At 41.3% G+C, this 17,963-nt stretch overlaps 1 protein-coding gene across 1 annotated transcript in view; it reads right to left on the bottom strand.

Moving 5' to 3' along the window:
- Positions 1–17,098, bottom strand: part of LOC113656750 (involucrin-like) — a 54,077-nt gene extending 36,979 nt beyond the window's left edge. The window contains exons 1-5 of the mRNA XM_047818497.1: positions 17,055–17,098; positions 16,786–16,825; positions 8,578–8,671; positions 8,015–8,317; positions 7,148–7,432 (exon numbers count right to left, since the gene is read on the bottom strand). Coding sequence (XP_047674453.1) covers positions 7,148–7,432; positions 8,015–8,317; positions 8,578–8,641 — 652 coding nt within the window. The 5' untranslated portion in view covers positions 8,642–8,671; positions 16,786–16,825; positions 17,055–17,098. The remainder of the gene's footprint in view (positions 1–7,147; positions 7,433–8,014; positions 8,318–8,577; positions 8,672–16,785; positions 16,826–17,054) is intronic.
- Between the last annotated feature and the right edge of the window lie 865 nt (positions 17,099–17,963).

The following is a 17,963-nucleotide window of genomic DNA, read 5'->3' as shown; positions in this document are numbered from 1 at the left end:
TTTTTCTCCACACCACTTTTTGAACTCCGTCAGATGTTTTTCTATCTCGTCCACCACTGTGAAGCTCTCTGCCTCCTGCTCTCCCTCTGCTCCATCTCTGAGCTGCTGTAAACTGTCGATCAACTCCTCCACCTTCCACAGAATCTGATCAATACACACACACACACACACACACACACACACACACACACACACACACACACACACACACACACACACACACACACACACACATACATATCAAATCGTTTCAGTTTGGTTGTTAGTTAGTGGGTTAGTCAGTTTGTGTAGGTTAGGTAGTTTTGTTAGTAAAGTGGTTTAGATTAGTTAAGTCAGTCGTGTAGGTTAGTTAGTCAGTATGGTTGAATGGATAGGTGAGTTTAATAGTTATGGATATGGAGTTTTATCAATTTGTTGGATCTATTATATAAGTTGGTATTTATATATGTATTCAGAGATTGTGTGTACATATATATTGGTAGTGTGTGTGAGTGTGAGAAACATACCTCTGTTTTATCAGTCATTGTCTGTTTTTCATCACTGTTTAGTAGTCTGTACCAGAACAGCTGTGCCCTCATTAACATGCAGAACAATGAGACATGTCCTGAATATACAAGAGAGTTGCTGTACTGCAGCTCCAGCTGATTGATCTCCATCTCAGCTTCATAGAGCTTCTCCTCTGTCCCTTCTTCAGCCTGCAGTACAAGCTGTTCCATCTGTTGCACTCGACTGTTCAACTGTCACACACACACACACACACACACACACACACACACACACACACACACACACACACACACACACACACACACACACACACATCTTTAGTGACTCAACATTTTTCAAAACAATTTTAGTCTGGTAGTTAATAAATAAATCAACACAAATCACTTACAGTTTTGTGCATTTTATGTATTTATATTCTATCTCTATTTTATAAAAACATGTTCATTTCCTTCAAACAGCAATTAAGTTAATCAAATATGAATCAAATATGAATCAAATATGAATCAAATACGACTTGCACACTTCACTGAGGTTTAAAAAAATATACAGATGAATTTAATGAACAAAATAAAATGTAAAGGGGAAAGGTGTGTGTGTGTGTGTGTGTGTGTGTGTGTGTGTGTGTGTGTGTGTGTGTGTGTGTGTGTGTGTGTGTGTGTGTGTGTGTGTGTGAGAGAGAGAGAGAGAGAGAGAGAGAGAGAGAGAGAGAGAGAGAGAGAGAGAGAACAAATAAGAAACGTACCTTTTTGTCCTTAGTCCTTAGATGTGCTTCTTTGATGTAACCTGGTTTGTATCTCTTCAGATGTTCCCTCTTTACCTCACAGAGCATTAAGACTTGTTCTGCATATATTGTGTTATCGTACTGCTGCTCCAACTCATCTATCGCTTCATCTGCTTCTCTGATTTTCTCCTCTGTCCCTTCTTCAACCTGCTGTACAATCTGGTCCAAACAAAGCAGTCGCCTGTTCACCTGTTTAACACACACACACACACACACACACACACACACACACACACACACACACACACACACACACACACACACACACACACACACACACACACACACACACACACACAATCTTTGGTGACTTTTTAGTTGTTATCTATTTACTCAACACTTTTCTGGACACTGCTCAGTGTGTCAGTTAGTAAAAGGTAAATCCAGATGAAACTGAGTGAAACAGGGATCTGAGTGGGAGAAATGTGCAGGTGTCTCCACACAGAGTTTGGTCTTGGACATGGTGTCCCAGTGCACTGCTACCTGTCCAGGTAGATTTCATCACATTTTCTTTACTCATCTCTACAATAAATTATTCATCATCATCAGTTTTCAGTCATCAGTCGAACTGGAACACCAACAGAACACGTTCTGAGCCAGAGGAGAACCCACAGTGTCCCAGTCATTTGGGTTTGTTGAGGAAAAAGATTTGTGCTCTGATTCTGTCACTTTGAAGCATCTGGACAAAGAAGAAGACCCATTGAGCTGCTTGGATGAAGGATGGAAAACAACTTGTAACACACTGCTGTATTAGGAAAGGCTCAGCCTCACTCTGTCACGGACAGGAAGCAGAAACGTGACCCAGGCTGTGGTCATAGCTGCTCTCACCACCAGAGGGAGACAGAGAGCTACACATAACAGAACACATCATACCAGAGTTTATGTATCCAATGATAGAGACATAAGCACTTCAGTATATCACTCTGGATAAGGGCATCTGCCAGCTGCTGTAAATGTAATTTTTGATCTTCATTGGGACCATAGAGTAGGACATTCTGAAATGTTTTGATCAACTAACAATTTAGATTGTATATTTTATGATGGGTTCTTAAAAATAATAGTGTAACAAATTTGGCTTGTTCCATTTGACCTTTTCTTCATGTACGTCATTTTCAACATGTAATGTATTCTTAGAGTTAAGTCTTTATTCTCATAAATACTGTCAATTGTTTTGTATTTGTTTTGCATTTGTCTGTTGACTGCCAGCATATAACATTTGCAACATTCTGGTAAAAACCATTGGAGAATTTTAAATGTTGGTTAAGAGACCAGTGGCTTCATGAATCTGCTGCCTATCCACACCATGTTCACTTCTTGAGGGTCACAGCCATGAAATTCCTCAACATAAGCCAATCACGAACTAAGAAATTTACTGTAGTGCTAATTCCTTTGCAATCAAACCACTTTCTGTTTCAATCAAACTCTCACACACAAACTACTATGTTCAATGATATATCCAGTCCTTCTGTCTTCTCTGCCATTTATACATATTATTCCATTCTTGTGCATTTGTTATTATTCAGTTTGAAATACAATAATATTTTTGTTTCACATACACTGTTAGTCTCACTTACATATTAATGATTACTAGTTACATATGTATAATATTATCTTTCATAAACCATCATGTAAGATAATAAGGTGTGTATTAGATTATAGTTATCTGTGTGTGTGTGTGTGTGTGTGTGTGTGTGTGTGTGTGTGTGTGTGTGTGTGTGTGTGTGTGTGTGTGTGTGTGTGTGTGTGTGCATGCAGGTAAGAGGGTATTGTTATATGTGTGCGAGGGTAATAAAGTGTGTGTGTTTTGCATGATTTTGCAGGTAAAACGGTATAGTAGTGTGTGTGTGTGTGTGTGTGTGTGTGTGTGTGCGCGCATGTGTGTGTGAGAATAATTGTATACAGATGCATGGTTATTACAGAATGTGTGAGAAAGTATTATGTTTTATGACCTAAACGGCCTCTCTTAGAAAACAAACGAGAAGCATACAGTACCTCTCTTCTCTCAGTCATTAGACGTCCTTCACAGCTGTACTGTAGTCTATACCAGTTCAACTGTGACCTCTGTACCATGCAGAACACTGAGACCCCGTCCAAATATTCAGTGTCCTTGTACCTCTTCTCCAGCTGTTTGAGCTCCTTCTCTGCTTCTCTTATGTTCTCCTTTTTCCCATCTTCAGCCTTCTGTACAAGCTTTAGCGCTTGTAGCAGTCGACTGCTTAACTGTTTTACACACACACACACACACACACACACACACACACACACACACACACACACACACACACACACACACACACACACACACACACACACACACACACACACAATCGTTAGTGTCTTATATATTATATATCATACATTTATCCATCATTTCTCTGAACAGTTTCAGTGTGAGGTCTTCTTCTATGGAGTAGTGTGTGTATATGGAGGTTCCTGCAGACGTCCACTGCACATTTTTGCTTACAGTAAAGTTTGTTTAGTGTTGTATTTTTCTTCATCTTGTGTAACAGAAACTGAAAACTAGACCTAATGAAGATGGTCATGATGTACAGACGTCACAACAGCGTCCTGCTCCAACAAGATTCTCCTCAGCAGAGCCTGATTCACCTAGTAGCCTGGAGAAGCAGACTGTGTTCAGACTGTGTTCAGCCTGTGTTCAGTCTGTGTTCACTCCAGATGACACTCTTACAGTCCACTCTGGATCTCAATGTAAAAACTCTTCAAGCTCCATCTGATGTCAGTGATGTCCTTTAGCTACTTCACAAAATTCCTTGGGTGAACTTTGAATTTCAGCCAGGCTGCATGTTATTAATGATGATGTGGAAACACAGTTTAACTTGAGGTGAATGACTGAGGTATTTAAGTTTCATGTTTTATATACAGACCTTATTGGAGACTTGTTCAGTGGCAATTATACGTCCATGTTGGTGATTGTTTCTCAACTGGTATGTATGCACATGTGCAGTGTTATTAGTTAAACTGGCTTTACTAGTGTAAAGTTTCAATTGTTTCACTTCTTTTTCATTATTATTATTATTATTATTATTATTATTATTATTATTATTTTCGTTTTTTTGTATTATTTCTAACATTATTCTGCAGATTTTCATCTCTACTTTTAATATATCATGTGTGTGTGTGTGTGTGTGTGTGTGTGTGTGTGTGTGTGTGTGTGTGTGTGTGTGTGTGTGTGTGTGTGTGTGTGTGAGTGTGTGTGTGTGTGTGTGTGTGTGTGTGTGTGTGTGTGAGAGAGAGAGAGAGAGAGAGAGAGAGAGCAAACAGGAAACATACCTCTTTTTTTCTATACTGTTGCAGCTGTTTTCTCTTTACCCTGCAGAACAATTCGACCTGGGCTGAATATTTAGTGTTGATGTACGTTTGCTGCAGCTGATTGACGGACATCTCCACCTCTCTGATTTTCTCCTCTGTCACTCCTTCAGCCTGCTGTACAAGCTGTTCCACCAGTAGCAGTCGCCTGTTCAACTGTTTTACACACACACACACACAAACACACACAGGCACACACACATACAATAGACTACACTACTTAGTGATTTAGACCTCATCTATTTAACCAACACTTTCCTAAACAATTTGTTTGTGTGTGTGTGTGTGTGTGTGTGTGTGTGTGTGTGTGTGTGTGTGTGTGTGTGTGTGTGTGTGTGTGTGTGTGTGTGTGTGTGTGTGGTTTATTCTAAACAAAACCAAAAAGATTTTACTTGTACTTTCGCTGATGGTCACTTCTTAATTTCTGATCTTCTCCAGTTCTCTTTGTCTGTCTGTCTGTCCTATAGATTTTTTTTACATAGTTTTGTATATTTTTATGTTTATTCCTTTCCCAAACACATCAGTGAAGTGAATCAAATATTAATTACACAGTTCAGAGATGTTTAAAGAAAACTACAGATGAATTTGATAAACAGAAGTGTAAAGGAAAAAATCTGAGAGTGTGTGTGTGTGTGTGTGTGTGTGTGTGTGTGTGTGTGTGTGTGTGTGTGTGTGTGTGTGTGTGTGTGTGTGTGTGTGAGTGTGTGTGTGTTCAGTAGAAATAACTTCAGGTAAGATAGATCATGTCTTAGTGGGCATGTGGGTAAATATTGCATCGTATCCTGTAGGAAGGTTTTTTGGCTTTGGCTTTTTCTTCTTTAATATAAAGACACACAGGAAGTTGTTGTTTTGTTTTGCATCTCCAGCAGAAAGGACATATAAGATATGTTTAAAGGACGTATCGAATCAAATCCTAAAATTACACACAGTTGGATGACACAGTTACTCTTACCTGATTTGTCATATGTTTTCTATTCATTAGGTATATTCCCACTCCAACACAGCAGCAGAGAAGAATCAGCACTATCAGTACAATCCCCCACAATGGAAAACCAGACTCTACAACACACACAAGCAAACACACTCAGGTTGTTGTATGATGTATGTTACTAAAGCTGTTGTGTGTTTTCTTTACTATAGGGTGACTCTTACACTGAAAATCCATTACAAAAATTCTAATACTTCATAAGACCAATACAAAAAAACATTTTTAGTCAATTGTTGGCCTTCTGGAAAGTATGTTCATTTACTGTACAGTATATGTACTCAATACTTGGTTGGGGCTCCTTTTGCTTTAATTACTGCCTCAATTCGGCATGACATGGAGGTGATCAGTCTGCGGCACTGCTGAGGTGGTATGGAAGCCCAGGTTTCTTTGACAGTGGCCTTCAGCTCATCTGATTTTTTGTTTCTTGTTTCTCATTTTTCCGCTTGACAATACCCCATTCTATGGGATAAAAGGTCTGGTGAGTTTGCTGGCCAGTCAAGCACACCAACACCATGGTCATTTAACCAACTTTTGGTGCTTTTGGCAGTGTGGGCAGGTGCCAAATCCTGCTGGAAAATGAAATCTTTAAACCATGTTTAAAAAGCTGGTCAGCAGAATGAAGCTTGAAGTGCTCTAATATTTCTTGGTAAATGGGTGCAGTGACTTTAGTTTTCACAGTGGACCAACACCAGCAGATGACACTGCACCCCAAATCATCACAGACTGTGGGAACTTTACACTGGACTTCAAGCAACTTGGGCTATGAGCTTCTCCACCCTTCCTTCAGCCTCTAGGACCTTGGTTTCCAAATGAAATATAAAACTTGCTCTCATATGAAAAGAGGACCTTGGACCACTGGGCAGTCCAGTTCTTCTTCTCCTTAGCCCAGTTAAGATGCCTCTGACATTGTCTGTGGTTCAGGAGTGGCTTAACAAGAGGAATACGACAACTGTATCCAAATTCATTGACACTTCTGTGTGTTGTGGCTCTTGATGCCTTGAGCCCAGCTTCAGTCCATTCCTTGTGAAGTTCACCCAAATTCTTGAATCGATTTGCTTGCCAAGACTCTCAAGGCTGCGGTTCTCTAAGTTGGTTGTGCATCTTTTTCTTCCACACTTTTTCCTTCCACTCAACTATCTGTTAACATGCTTGGATACAGCACTCTGTGAACAGACAGCTTCTTTGGCAATTAATGTTTGTGGCTTACCCTCCTTGTGAAGGATGTTAATGATTGTCTTCTGAACAACTGTCAGATCAGCAGTCTTCCCCATGATTGTGTAACCTAGTGAACCTGAGAGACTATTTTGATGGCTCAGGAAACCTTTGCAAGTGTTTTGAGTTGATTACCTGATTGGATTGTCACCATATTCTAATTTTTTAAGATGTGCATCAGTTTGTTTTTCTTAAATGTTAGCCAAAATCATCACAATTAAAAGTACTAAAGACTTTAACTACTTCTTGTGTGTACTCTGGAATTTAGATAATGCACAAATGACATGTGTCCATGTTAAACTCTTTATGTTACAGACCACACTGAGACGTACCTTCCACAGCCACGGCGTATATCTGAATGTCTTCATTATTCTTGGTGTCCCGGATGGTGTAACTTCCACTATCCCTCGGCGTCATGTGTTTCAGTGTGAGCTCAGGGTAAGTGAGTGATGTTCTGTGTCTGTAATCATCTTTACACTGTAGTGAGCCGTTAGTCACACTGCAGATCACTTCCTCAGCTGCATCATCGCTTTTATAAATCACCTCCACTGGCTCTGGTACAGACACCTTCAGCTTCAGATCTTCATCAGTCTCCATCTGAACTGGCGTGAACACAGCTGAGGAGAAAAATACATGAGGAGCTTCAGCTAGATATAGACACAAACATAAAGGCTTACAGTCATTAAAAGGTCATTGGAAGTTCCTGGTGTTCAGAGTCGGGTTCCTCAGCTCCTTAAATCTGATTCAGATTCTGAACATCACCTGCATGAACTTCACACCTGTGAGGTTGTCAGACTACCGAGTTTTTCAGTAGTGTCTATTCGACTGACTTTAACCACAAACCGTCACCTTTAATGTCTCTGATTAAACATTAAGTACAGAAAAAGGTGAAATCATTTGGTGGACTTTAAAGGGACAATTATATTTATTTATTAATAATGATATTTATTTCAGCTTGTCCTTCTCTGACATTCCACAGTGTGTGATTGTATTTACAGACAAAACACACAGTTCAGTAGATATGTGTGACTCACATAACTTCTGAATAGAGGTGAAGTCTGTAGTTACATCTGAGGTCTGAATCCTGATGTGAGTCATTTCAGAATTAAACCCTCACTGTTTAATGAATTTCACTCTGATTATGATCCTAATAATTTACAGAACATTTTATCAGTAGAAGAAGAGATAAAGACACTTACTTTCTATGACGAGGCGCACATAAGCGAAATCTGAGTCGTCACATTCACATGCGTACACGTTCCTCTTACTGTAATCAGCTGCAGTGATGGTGAGAGAGGAATCTCCCTTCAGGTACTGATCATGAGAGATACTGAATCCCTCCTCTGACTTGCATGATGTCTGATCACACTGAGCCTGGACAACATCTCGATTACTATGTAAAGACCATTGCAATAAACCAGAACAATGGTGTTTACATGAGAGCATCACTGGCTGATGAAGCTTCACCCGTGTAGGACAGATCTCAAGAGCTGAGACAGGAGCTGAAAGAGAGAACAAAGTAAGAGTGAGGAGTGTATATTGTGTTGTTATAGTGTGTAATTAGAGTGTATGGTTTGCAGTGGTTAGGGTGTAGTGTTTATTGTGTAGTAAAAGTGTATAGTGTGTAATGTGCTGCGTGTAGTGTTTATTGTGTAGTTAAAGTATAACGGCACTTACGAGTGGTGAATGTGAGTGTATAGTGTGCAGCGTGTAGTGTTTATTGTATAGTGTGTAGTGTTTATTGTGTAGTATTGACACTTACCAGTGGTGAATGTGAAGATGAGGAAGAAGAAGAAGACACAGTGATGAAGGTTGCAGAACTGCATGGCTGAGGAGACACAACACCACCATCAGCACTGCACAGGTGGAGAATAAAGCAGGAGACACACATGGACTCAGATCAACAGTTTATCATGAAACCTGTAACTGAATTCACTCATTTTCACACAAACATTCAGCAGTCAGTCAGAAAATAATGAATAATAAAGTTTCTATATTTGTAAACAGCTTAACACTAAACACTTCACTTATTTCTGACCTTCTACAGTTTTAGCATCATCAGCATCTGTCATAAACTCAGTGATTAAAACATTTTCCCTTTATAGACTTATTTTTCCCTATCCCCATGTTTCACCGATTATTACCTGTTTATACATGTGGTCTCTGTGTTTTATTGCTGAGTCTTCGTTATGTCTCCTGGTTTTAGTTATTAGGTATCATGTTTTTGGTTTTGTGTATGTAATTTTGTATTTCAGTCATTCCGATTTGTCCCAGTGTTTCCATGTGTTTGTAGTTACATGTAGATACTTTGTACACAGTAATAAGGCTAAAAGCAAAGTGAGCTCCTTCTACAGCACCATAACTTAAAACAAAACAATAATTTAAAACCTAAACTTTTTAATAATCTTTCTCCTTCTCCTTTTGGCTTTTCCCATTAGGAGTCGCCACAGCAAATTATCTGTTTCCACCTAACTCTATCCTCGGCATCCCCTACTCTCACACTTCATGTGCCTTTTTAAAACATCCATTCTGTATATCTCCTCTTTGTCCTTCCTCTTGACCGCTTACCTGGCAGCTCTATCTCCAACATCCTTCTGCCAATATAACTACTCTGCCTCCTCTGTACATATCAAAACTAGCGCTACTGTAAGTGATATGTCCTATAAATTGAATTTCAATTTTTTTGAGACAAATGTAGATTTATTTATATATATATATTTTTATATTTTAATATATATATATATATATATATTATTTATTTATATTTATATATTTATTTTAAAACAATTATTTGTCTTTACAAAAAAATGAACAAAACCCCAGAGACTATAGGATAGATTTTTTTTTTTTTTTTTTTGTGCATAAAAAATAGAAAAACAAATTTTTAGAAATTAATTAATAAACATTCACCAGTCTTTACAAGTTCTGGTTTTTCTAGCAAGATAAAGTAATATACCAAAAATAGAGGGATTTGTAAAGTGCAAACTGCGGACTTAACTTAAATAACTTTTTATAAAATAAATAGTTGCCCCCTGAAAATAAAAAATCCCTGAAGAAACACTATTTAAAAAAACACTATTTGTAAAATCAAACAGGTGCCAAGGAACACAAGCCTGTCCACTGCGTCAGGTTTGAGACATGCCCTGTGGCATGTCACAATGCCCCTACCCAGGTGTAATGTGTCTGTCTGTGTTTTCCCCTTGTTTCTGTCTGCCGTCTCTCCCTGATGTTAATTGTTGACCCCGCCCACCTATCTGTTACCATGGACACTAATTACATTCATTCTCTTCCCCAGGTGTTTTGTCTTAGTCCTTGTCTGTCTCTGTTTTGTGATTGGTTCTCGTTCTCCATATATACTCTGTCTGTTCACTTCAATGTTGTTGGTCGCTTTTGGTGTTGGTGTGTGCATGTCCGTGTTCCCGTTTCCTGTTTGTTCCGCGTTGCCTGCCGGTTTGTTTGTGTTTTGTTTATTAAAAAACCTTAAACTGCATTTGGATCCTCACTCGCCTGTGTCTCACCGTGTCACACCGTGACAGAACGACCAACCGCCAATGGATCCAACAGAACTCCTGTTTTGCCTACGTCAGGAGGACGCCCCAGTTGAGGAGTATACGGAGGTATTCGTGGACCTATGCAATGAGGTCAACTTTGGGGAGAAGGCCCTAAAAGACATTTTTAAGCATGGACTAAGGGATATACTGCGGTATCTGATGCCGTCTACCCGGGAGATCAAAACATTCTCAGAGTTCGTCAACCTGGCATTGCTCCTGGACGGGTCCACGCTAACCTTGAGCACTGTAGAGACGGAAGCCGGCCGTAAGTATTTTTTGGGGGGGGGCAGCAAGCATCGGGATCCGTGGGCCACAGAGTGGAATCAGCCACGGACGCCCGAATGCTCCACAGTGCCTCCGCCCAGACCAGTCCCGTGCACATCCGTGATTGAGCCAGTTCCCATGGCTACCGTACCGGCGAGCTCGGCTGAGGTCCGTGCTAACCGGCTGGTCTCCAAACTGGCGGATACCCCGATGAGGTCGGCTCGGGCGGTCGGCATCCCTAAGCCGCCAGCTGGACCAGCCGGGTTGCCGGAACCAGCCGGGTCGCCGGAACCGACCGGGTCGACGGAACCTGCCGGGTCGATGGAACCTGCCGGACCGACCGGGTCGACGGAACCGACCGGGTCGAAGGAACCTGCAGAACCGTCCGGGTCGACGGAACCGACCGGGCCGAAGGAACCTGCCGAACCGACCGGGTCAACGGAACCGACCGGGTCGACGGAACCTGCCGAACCGACCAGGTCGATGGAACCTGCCGAACCTGCCGAGCCGACCGGGTCGACGGAACCGACCAGGTCGATGGAACCTGCCGAACCTGCCGAGCCGACCGGGTCGACGGAACCGGCCGAACCGACCAGGTCGATGGAACCTGCCGAACCTGCCGAGCCGACCGGGTCGACGGAACCGACCGGGTCGATGGAACCTGCTGAACCAACCGGGTCGATGGAACCGACCGGGTCGATGGAACCTGCCGAACCGACCGGGTCGACGGAACCGACCGGGTCGACGGAACCTGCTGAACCGACCGGGTCGACGGAACCGACCGGGTCGACGGAACCTGCCGGGTCGATGGAACCTGCCGAACCGACCGGGTCAACGGAACCGACCGGGTCGACGGAACCTGCCGAACCGACCGGGTCGACGGAACCAACCGGGTCGAAGGAACCGGCCGAGCTGACGGAACCAGCCGACTCAGCCGGGTCGACCGAAATGACTGAGTCAGAGAACGCGGTCGACATCATGACACCCAAACTACCTGAACTCTCTGCCTGGCCTGAACCTATGCATGTTTCTGTTTTCCTGTGTTTTGCTTCGCTGGACTTGCCAGCCCTTCTACCTCCTGTCCCTGTTCATAGGCCCAAAGCACCACCCTGGCTGCCAACTCCGTTCTGGTCTCTGGCTCCGCCTCCAGCACCATCCTGGTCTCTGGTCCTGCTCTGGCCTCCGGCTCCGCCTCCAGCACCACCCTGGTCCCCGGTCCTGCTCTGGTCTCTGGCTCCGCCTCCAGCACCACCCTGGCCTCCGGTCCTGCTCTGGTCTCTGGCTCTGCCTCCGGCACCACCCTGGCCTCCTGTTCTCCCGGCGCCGCCCTGGCCTCCTGTTCTCCCGGCGCCGCCCTGGCCTCCTGTTCTCCCGGCGCCGCCCTGGCCTCCTGCTCTACGGGCGCCACCACTACACGAACCCGACCCGCCCTCCCACCCTGGTTGCGCCTTCGCTCCACTCGCCTGAACTGGGTTTTGTGGACTTGGGAGCGTCTGGAAGCCGCTCGTAGGGGGGGGGCTCTGTAATGTGTCTGTCTGTGTTTTCCCCTTGTTTCTGTCTGCCGTCTCTCCCTGATGTTAATTGTTGACCCCGCCCACCTATCTGTTACCATGGACACTAATTACATTCATTCTCTTCCCCAGGTGTTTTGTCTTAGTCCTTGTCTGTCTCTGTTTTGTGATTGGTTCTCGTTCTCCATATATACTCTGTCTGTTCACTTCAATGTTGTTGGTCGCTTTTGGTGTTGGTGTGTGCATGTCCGTGTTCCCGTTTCCTGTTTGTTCCGCGTTGCCTGCCGGTTTGTTTGTGTTTTGTTTATTAAAAAACCTTAAACTGCATTTGGATCCTCACTCGCCTGTGTCTCACCGTGTCACATCGTGACACCAGGCTAAAGATGGGGCCCCCACCCTCTCTGATGGGGCTCTTGTTCCAAGACACGGTGACATTTTTAGGGATTTTTTTGTGTGTATGCTGCTTGTAGGATTCACACGCAATACTGAATAAATCTCTTAACTTTCATGTTTTAGATAATAATGTGAATGAGCATTTTCCCCTCAGTGGCACTGAAGTCCTAAGTTTACATTTCAGTGCTTTAAACATGAAGTATTTACTGTTTTTAATCATAATTAGTTAATAAACTAATTGGCTTTGGCTTGTTCAGCATCTGAGGTTGCAAACCCGAACCGTTTCCATATGACTGAAGAAAGTGCACTGATCTTGGAAACAAGCTCTTTGTTTTCATCAGAGCACGCTGCCATGTTACTGTATATTTCGTATTTCCCATGTGTGAAATCAGTTTTCGTTTTTCAACATCGACATAAACCACAAATTCGATAATGATTAATCGGTCAGCTCTAATCACTACTCTTTCCCAACTGGGAATACTCTGGGAAACACCTCATCTAACTCACTCCAGAATCTCTCCTTCTCTTCTAACTCATAGACTATTTGTGGAACATAACCACTGATGACATTCAACATCAGCCCTTCAAGTTCTTATTGACAGATTACCCTGTCTGGCACTCTTTTCACCTCTAAAAAAATTCCTCACAAACTCATCCTTCAGTATCACTTCTACCCCATTTCTCTTCCTGTCCACACCATAATAAAACAGTTTGTTACACTTTGCTCCCTTTACTGTATACCTGGTCTCCTCCACACACAATATCTCTACCTTCCTTCTCTCTATTATTTCCACCAGCTCTCTACCTTCCCTGTCATTGTACCAAAGTATTGAGTCCCTATTCTCAGACCTATACTTCTCTCTCAGTCTATAAAGCCTTCTCCTTCCTCTCCTTCCTTGACCAACAGTAAAATTTCCACGGACACACTTTTGATCAACCAGGGCCTCAAATGACCCGTTATGGAATTCCCACAGACGATTTGCATGTTTAGATTTGCCATGTTTTATGCCGGATGACACAACCCTCTATAATTTTCCAGGCTTGGGACTTGGACAGAAGTCATCCTGTGGCTTGCAACCCCTCTGACTAAGTACTTTTTATAATCCTTCACATTTTAAAAATAGACACAAAATTGTATCAAGGCTAAATATAAAAAATAAACATATTTTTCATTACAAAATGCCATCTTCCATTCTTCTTCTGGAATAACCACCCCACTGGAAAATTAACTTGTCTGTAGGAGATTTCAGACGGATTTCCCCGATAACTGAAAATGAGGAATTTGAGGTGAGTTTAGTATTTTTAATATATAATCACTAATTTGCAAAAAATCTTAAAAAGTGCTGACTAGGAAAATTATATCTTGAAACCAAGTAATAAAAAGTTAATAAAGATTATTTCTTTATATCTTTTTCAATTTTATTTTCTTTATATCTGTAATGAGTCTGTCTGTGTTTTTGCCCTGTTTCTGTCTGCTGTCTTGCCCTGCTGTTGATTGTTTGCTCCGCCCCACTCATTTGTTACCATCGACAAGAATTGCACTCAATCTTTTCCCCAGGTGTGTTGTCTTAGTCTCTGATTGTCTCCGCTTTCTGACTGGTTCCTGTTTGCTATATCTACTCTGTTTGTTCACTTCCCTGGTGTTAGTCATTGTTGGTATGTTGTGTGTTTATGTCGATGTTCCTGGTGCCTGTGTGCTCTGTGTTCTGCCTTGTGTTGCCTGCTTGCCTGTTTATCTGTTTTGTGTATTGGATTATTAAAACTCTAAAACTGCATTTGGATCCTCAATCGCCTTTGTCTCATCTTTTCCTAAGTATCACATAAACAAGCCATAAATTAAAGCCAGAGTCAACAGTACTAGGCAGGAAACCTGGGTTATTTAAAAGTGGCTGAAGTGAAGGAAGTTATGTTGCTCCTGACTTCCAGCTTTTGTACAGTATACCATGCCAGGTCAGAGTATTACATACTAAGGGATTATTACACAGATGTAAATAATAACAAATAATAGGTTTTGTAAGTGGCAGCTGGACTGTAAGGATTCAAGATCAAGCCACAGTGATTTAAAGTCTACATTAAGCCATTCATTAATAAATCAAAGCCCTTCACAGTAGAGATCAGAAGTTTTCAAAGTTTTAGTATGGGTTTCCTTTTGCTCCAAATAAATGAACCTGTTTGGTTTTAATTCATAATAAATGGTAGAACCTTCTCCAATTTTAGTGATAAAATTTTAGATAGCAATTTTAAATCTGACACAATGGGCCTATTAGGCCTATAGAAATATTTGCTTCGCTAAGAGTAGCAGGTAGCCTGTCGATCAAAAATTAATAATTAAGTATAGCTAAGAGAGGGCCTAATAGAATATGGTCAAATTCTTTATACATTACATTTCAGATGGAAGGCCATCTGGCCCAGGTGATTTACCAGATTTCAGACTAGTGGGTACGGTTATAGCTTCCTTTCTTGTGATGGGAGCATTAGGAAATTTCCTCTGTTCCTCAGAAACAACAGGAAGAGTCACACATTCAAAGAATTATACCATACAGTAATTGGAATTACACCATAAGTGTGGATATGCATTGTTTCTGCAAGCGGGCCCAATTTTCATCTACTGAGCTAGATTTATTCTCAGTCATAATTGCTTTCTCATGAGTCAGGTTTAGTTCAGATTCACTATTAGCACCAGCTGAGCTACACTAGGGGTCCTTGGCTGCTGCATCCATAGGTGAATCCTTTTTTCCAGTTTTCTTGGCAGGTTGTGGCATCTAAGACAAACAATGCGTCCAAAAGGTCTCTACTGACATGCTACACAAGATTTGTAGCTGACATCAATGGTTTACTTTCTCCAACTACGGGATTGGAAGGGAAATTGAGTGAGTTGCACAGGAGCCTCTAAAAACCGTTACTGCCTCCAAGTTCTTCCTTGGCCACTAAATCAGTCAATATAATTCAACCAGGAAGCAGAGTTTGATAGTTGATCAAATGATCAAACAAGTTTTTAATTTTTAAGTAATCTTTCCTCAAATCACTATACTTTTGTCTTGTTAGTTTTAGTTTTTTGGTAGTTATTTTTCTCCTATTAAATCACTGAAAGATGTCAAAGTTCTTTAATTGTCATTTTGACTCTATATAGCTGATGCAGTACACAGTGAAATAAAACACTTTCCACCAGGACCATGGTGCTTCATGCAACAACACAGAGTTAAAGAGTTGCCCTAGACACATACATAAAACAACACGAAGCAGTGTACAATCTGTGTCTATGGAGCAGTGTGTAAATATTCTTGTGAATATGAACATGTAATAGCAGCCACTTTAATGAAAATGTACAGAGAACAGAAAGAGATTAAGAGAAACTACATTGTGTTTGTGAATGTTGTGGATTAGCAGCTTGCCATCCACAGGAAAAGGTGATAACCAGTGGGTCGGTCCTAAAAGGCCATGCAATATTACATGCAGTATACATTTTTTCTTTCTTGTTTTGTTGTGATAACGACTTAATTTTCTCGTGATCTCTGCACATATACCATTTGCTCTGCTTTAGCATTATTAATGCTACATATCAAAAAGCCTCCCCTACAATATACATGTGGTTAACTTAACTGTACTTACAAAAACAGAGGCTGGATTAACCACAGTAGGGTCACTATATTATTATTATTACTATATATTATGTGGAAGTCCTAATATTGTAACTTTTTTGTGTGTTCATTTTGTTTCCAGATTGAATGTCTAGCTGATGAATCACAGCTTCTGCATACAAATGAACAAAGAGACATAAAATGTGAACAATGTGATCTATATCTTTAAACTGTCTTCTTATAGTTCTTCACAGTAGATTTATTTGAATTAGATCAGTTATTTATTTAGTTTATTCATGTATTTGTTTGTCAAATATGTGTGTGCATGTGTGTGTGTGTGTGTGTGTGTGTGTGTGTGTGTGTGTGTGTGTGTGTGTGTGTGTGTGTGTGTGTGCGGCGCGCGTCTGGGCATGTGCACACTAGAACAAAAAACCTGTTCAGCTTCATTCTTTGACTTTTGTTAGTAAGCAAGTAAGATTTAAGACACTAAAATTTTGCATGACTGACAGTTTACGAGTGGATAAAATAGGTTTTTTGGGGGTAATAAAGCAGTGTGTGTGTGTGTGTGTGTGTGTGTGTGTGTGTGTGTGTGTGTGTGTGTGTGTGTGTGTGTGTGTGTGTGTGTGTGTGTGTGTGTGTGTGTGTGTGTGTGTGTTTGCGTGTATCAACTTACCTGGAGCAGCTCTGTACTTTCCTCTTTCTTAAACTTTTCACTTTCGTTCCATGAGAGAGAGAGAAAGGGAGAGAGAGAGAGAGAGAGAGAGAGAGAGAGAGAGAGAGAGAGAGAGAGAGAGAGAGAATTTAAATTTTTATTACAATTTTATTACATTATATTAAAAACTATTTTACAAAACAGTCAAAATAGACTGTTAGATAGATTTTTTTGTTCATATCACTCCTATAATGCTAAAAGTGAAATAGGAAACAGTTAAAATCACAGACCTGGAGCAGCTCCCTACTGTACCTTCCTCTTTCTTAAACTTTTCACTTTCGTTTCATGAGAGAGAGAGAGAGAGAAAGAGAGAGAGAGAGAGAGAGAGAGAGAGAGAGAGAATTAGAATTTTTATTATACTTTTATTACATTATATTAAAAACTATTTTACAGAGTTAAAACAGACAAAATCTGAATAAATAGATTTTTTTTGTTCATATTACTCCTATAATGCTAAAAGTGAAATAGGAAGCAGTTAAAATCACAGACAGAACAAAGAGCTAAATTCTTCCAACATCATCAACAGAATTCCAAAAGCAGAACTCAATCAGCGCTTTTCACCTGACAAAAAGCTGTAAATAGTGCATATATAGATGGTCAGTTTTGGGTCAGTCTCAAGATCAGATATAGCAGCTGACGAGCTGACTTTATTTCAACAATATTTGTTAGAATGTCCATTTTAACAAAATCTCAGCAGCTACCCATGTGGATCAGATGTTCAGGTGTGCAGAAGTCCTCTCCCAGGTTCACTAGCTGATAAAAAGTGGTTGTCTTTGATTTCTGAATAATCTATTAGTCCAGGAAAAGAGCAGTTGTTTGTTGAAGCGTGCTCCATTGATTAGTGTTTTCTTTCTAGAAGCCAATGAAGTGACTGCAGCGTGAATAGGTCCCGGACTTTAAACAAACTTCAACAAAATGCTGGCATCCCGCCTCCGCCTTGTGTGTGTGGAGTTGGCAAGTTCTCCCCGTGCCTCAGGGGTTTCCTCCGGGTACTCCGGTTTCCTCCCCCGGTCCAAAGACATGCATGGTGGGTTGATTGGCATCTCCGAAAAATTGTCCATAGTGTGTGTGTGTGTGTGTGTGTGTGTATGTGTGTGTGTGTGTGTGTGTGTGCCCTGCGATGGGTTGGCACTCCGTCC

Source organism: Tachysurus fulvidraco, chromosome 9, assembly GCF_022655615.1.
Source record: "Tachysurus fulvidraco isolate hzauxx_2018 chromosome 9, HZAU_PFXX_2.0, whole genome shotgun sequence".
NCBI lineage: Eukaryota > Metazoa > Chordata > Actinopteri > Siluriformes > Bagridae > Tachysurus > Tachysurus fulvidraco.
Note: the sequence above shows the minus strand (reverse complement) of the source record. Positions and strands in the feature narration are given on the sequence as shown.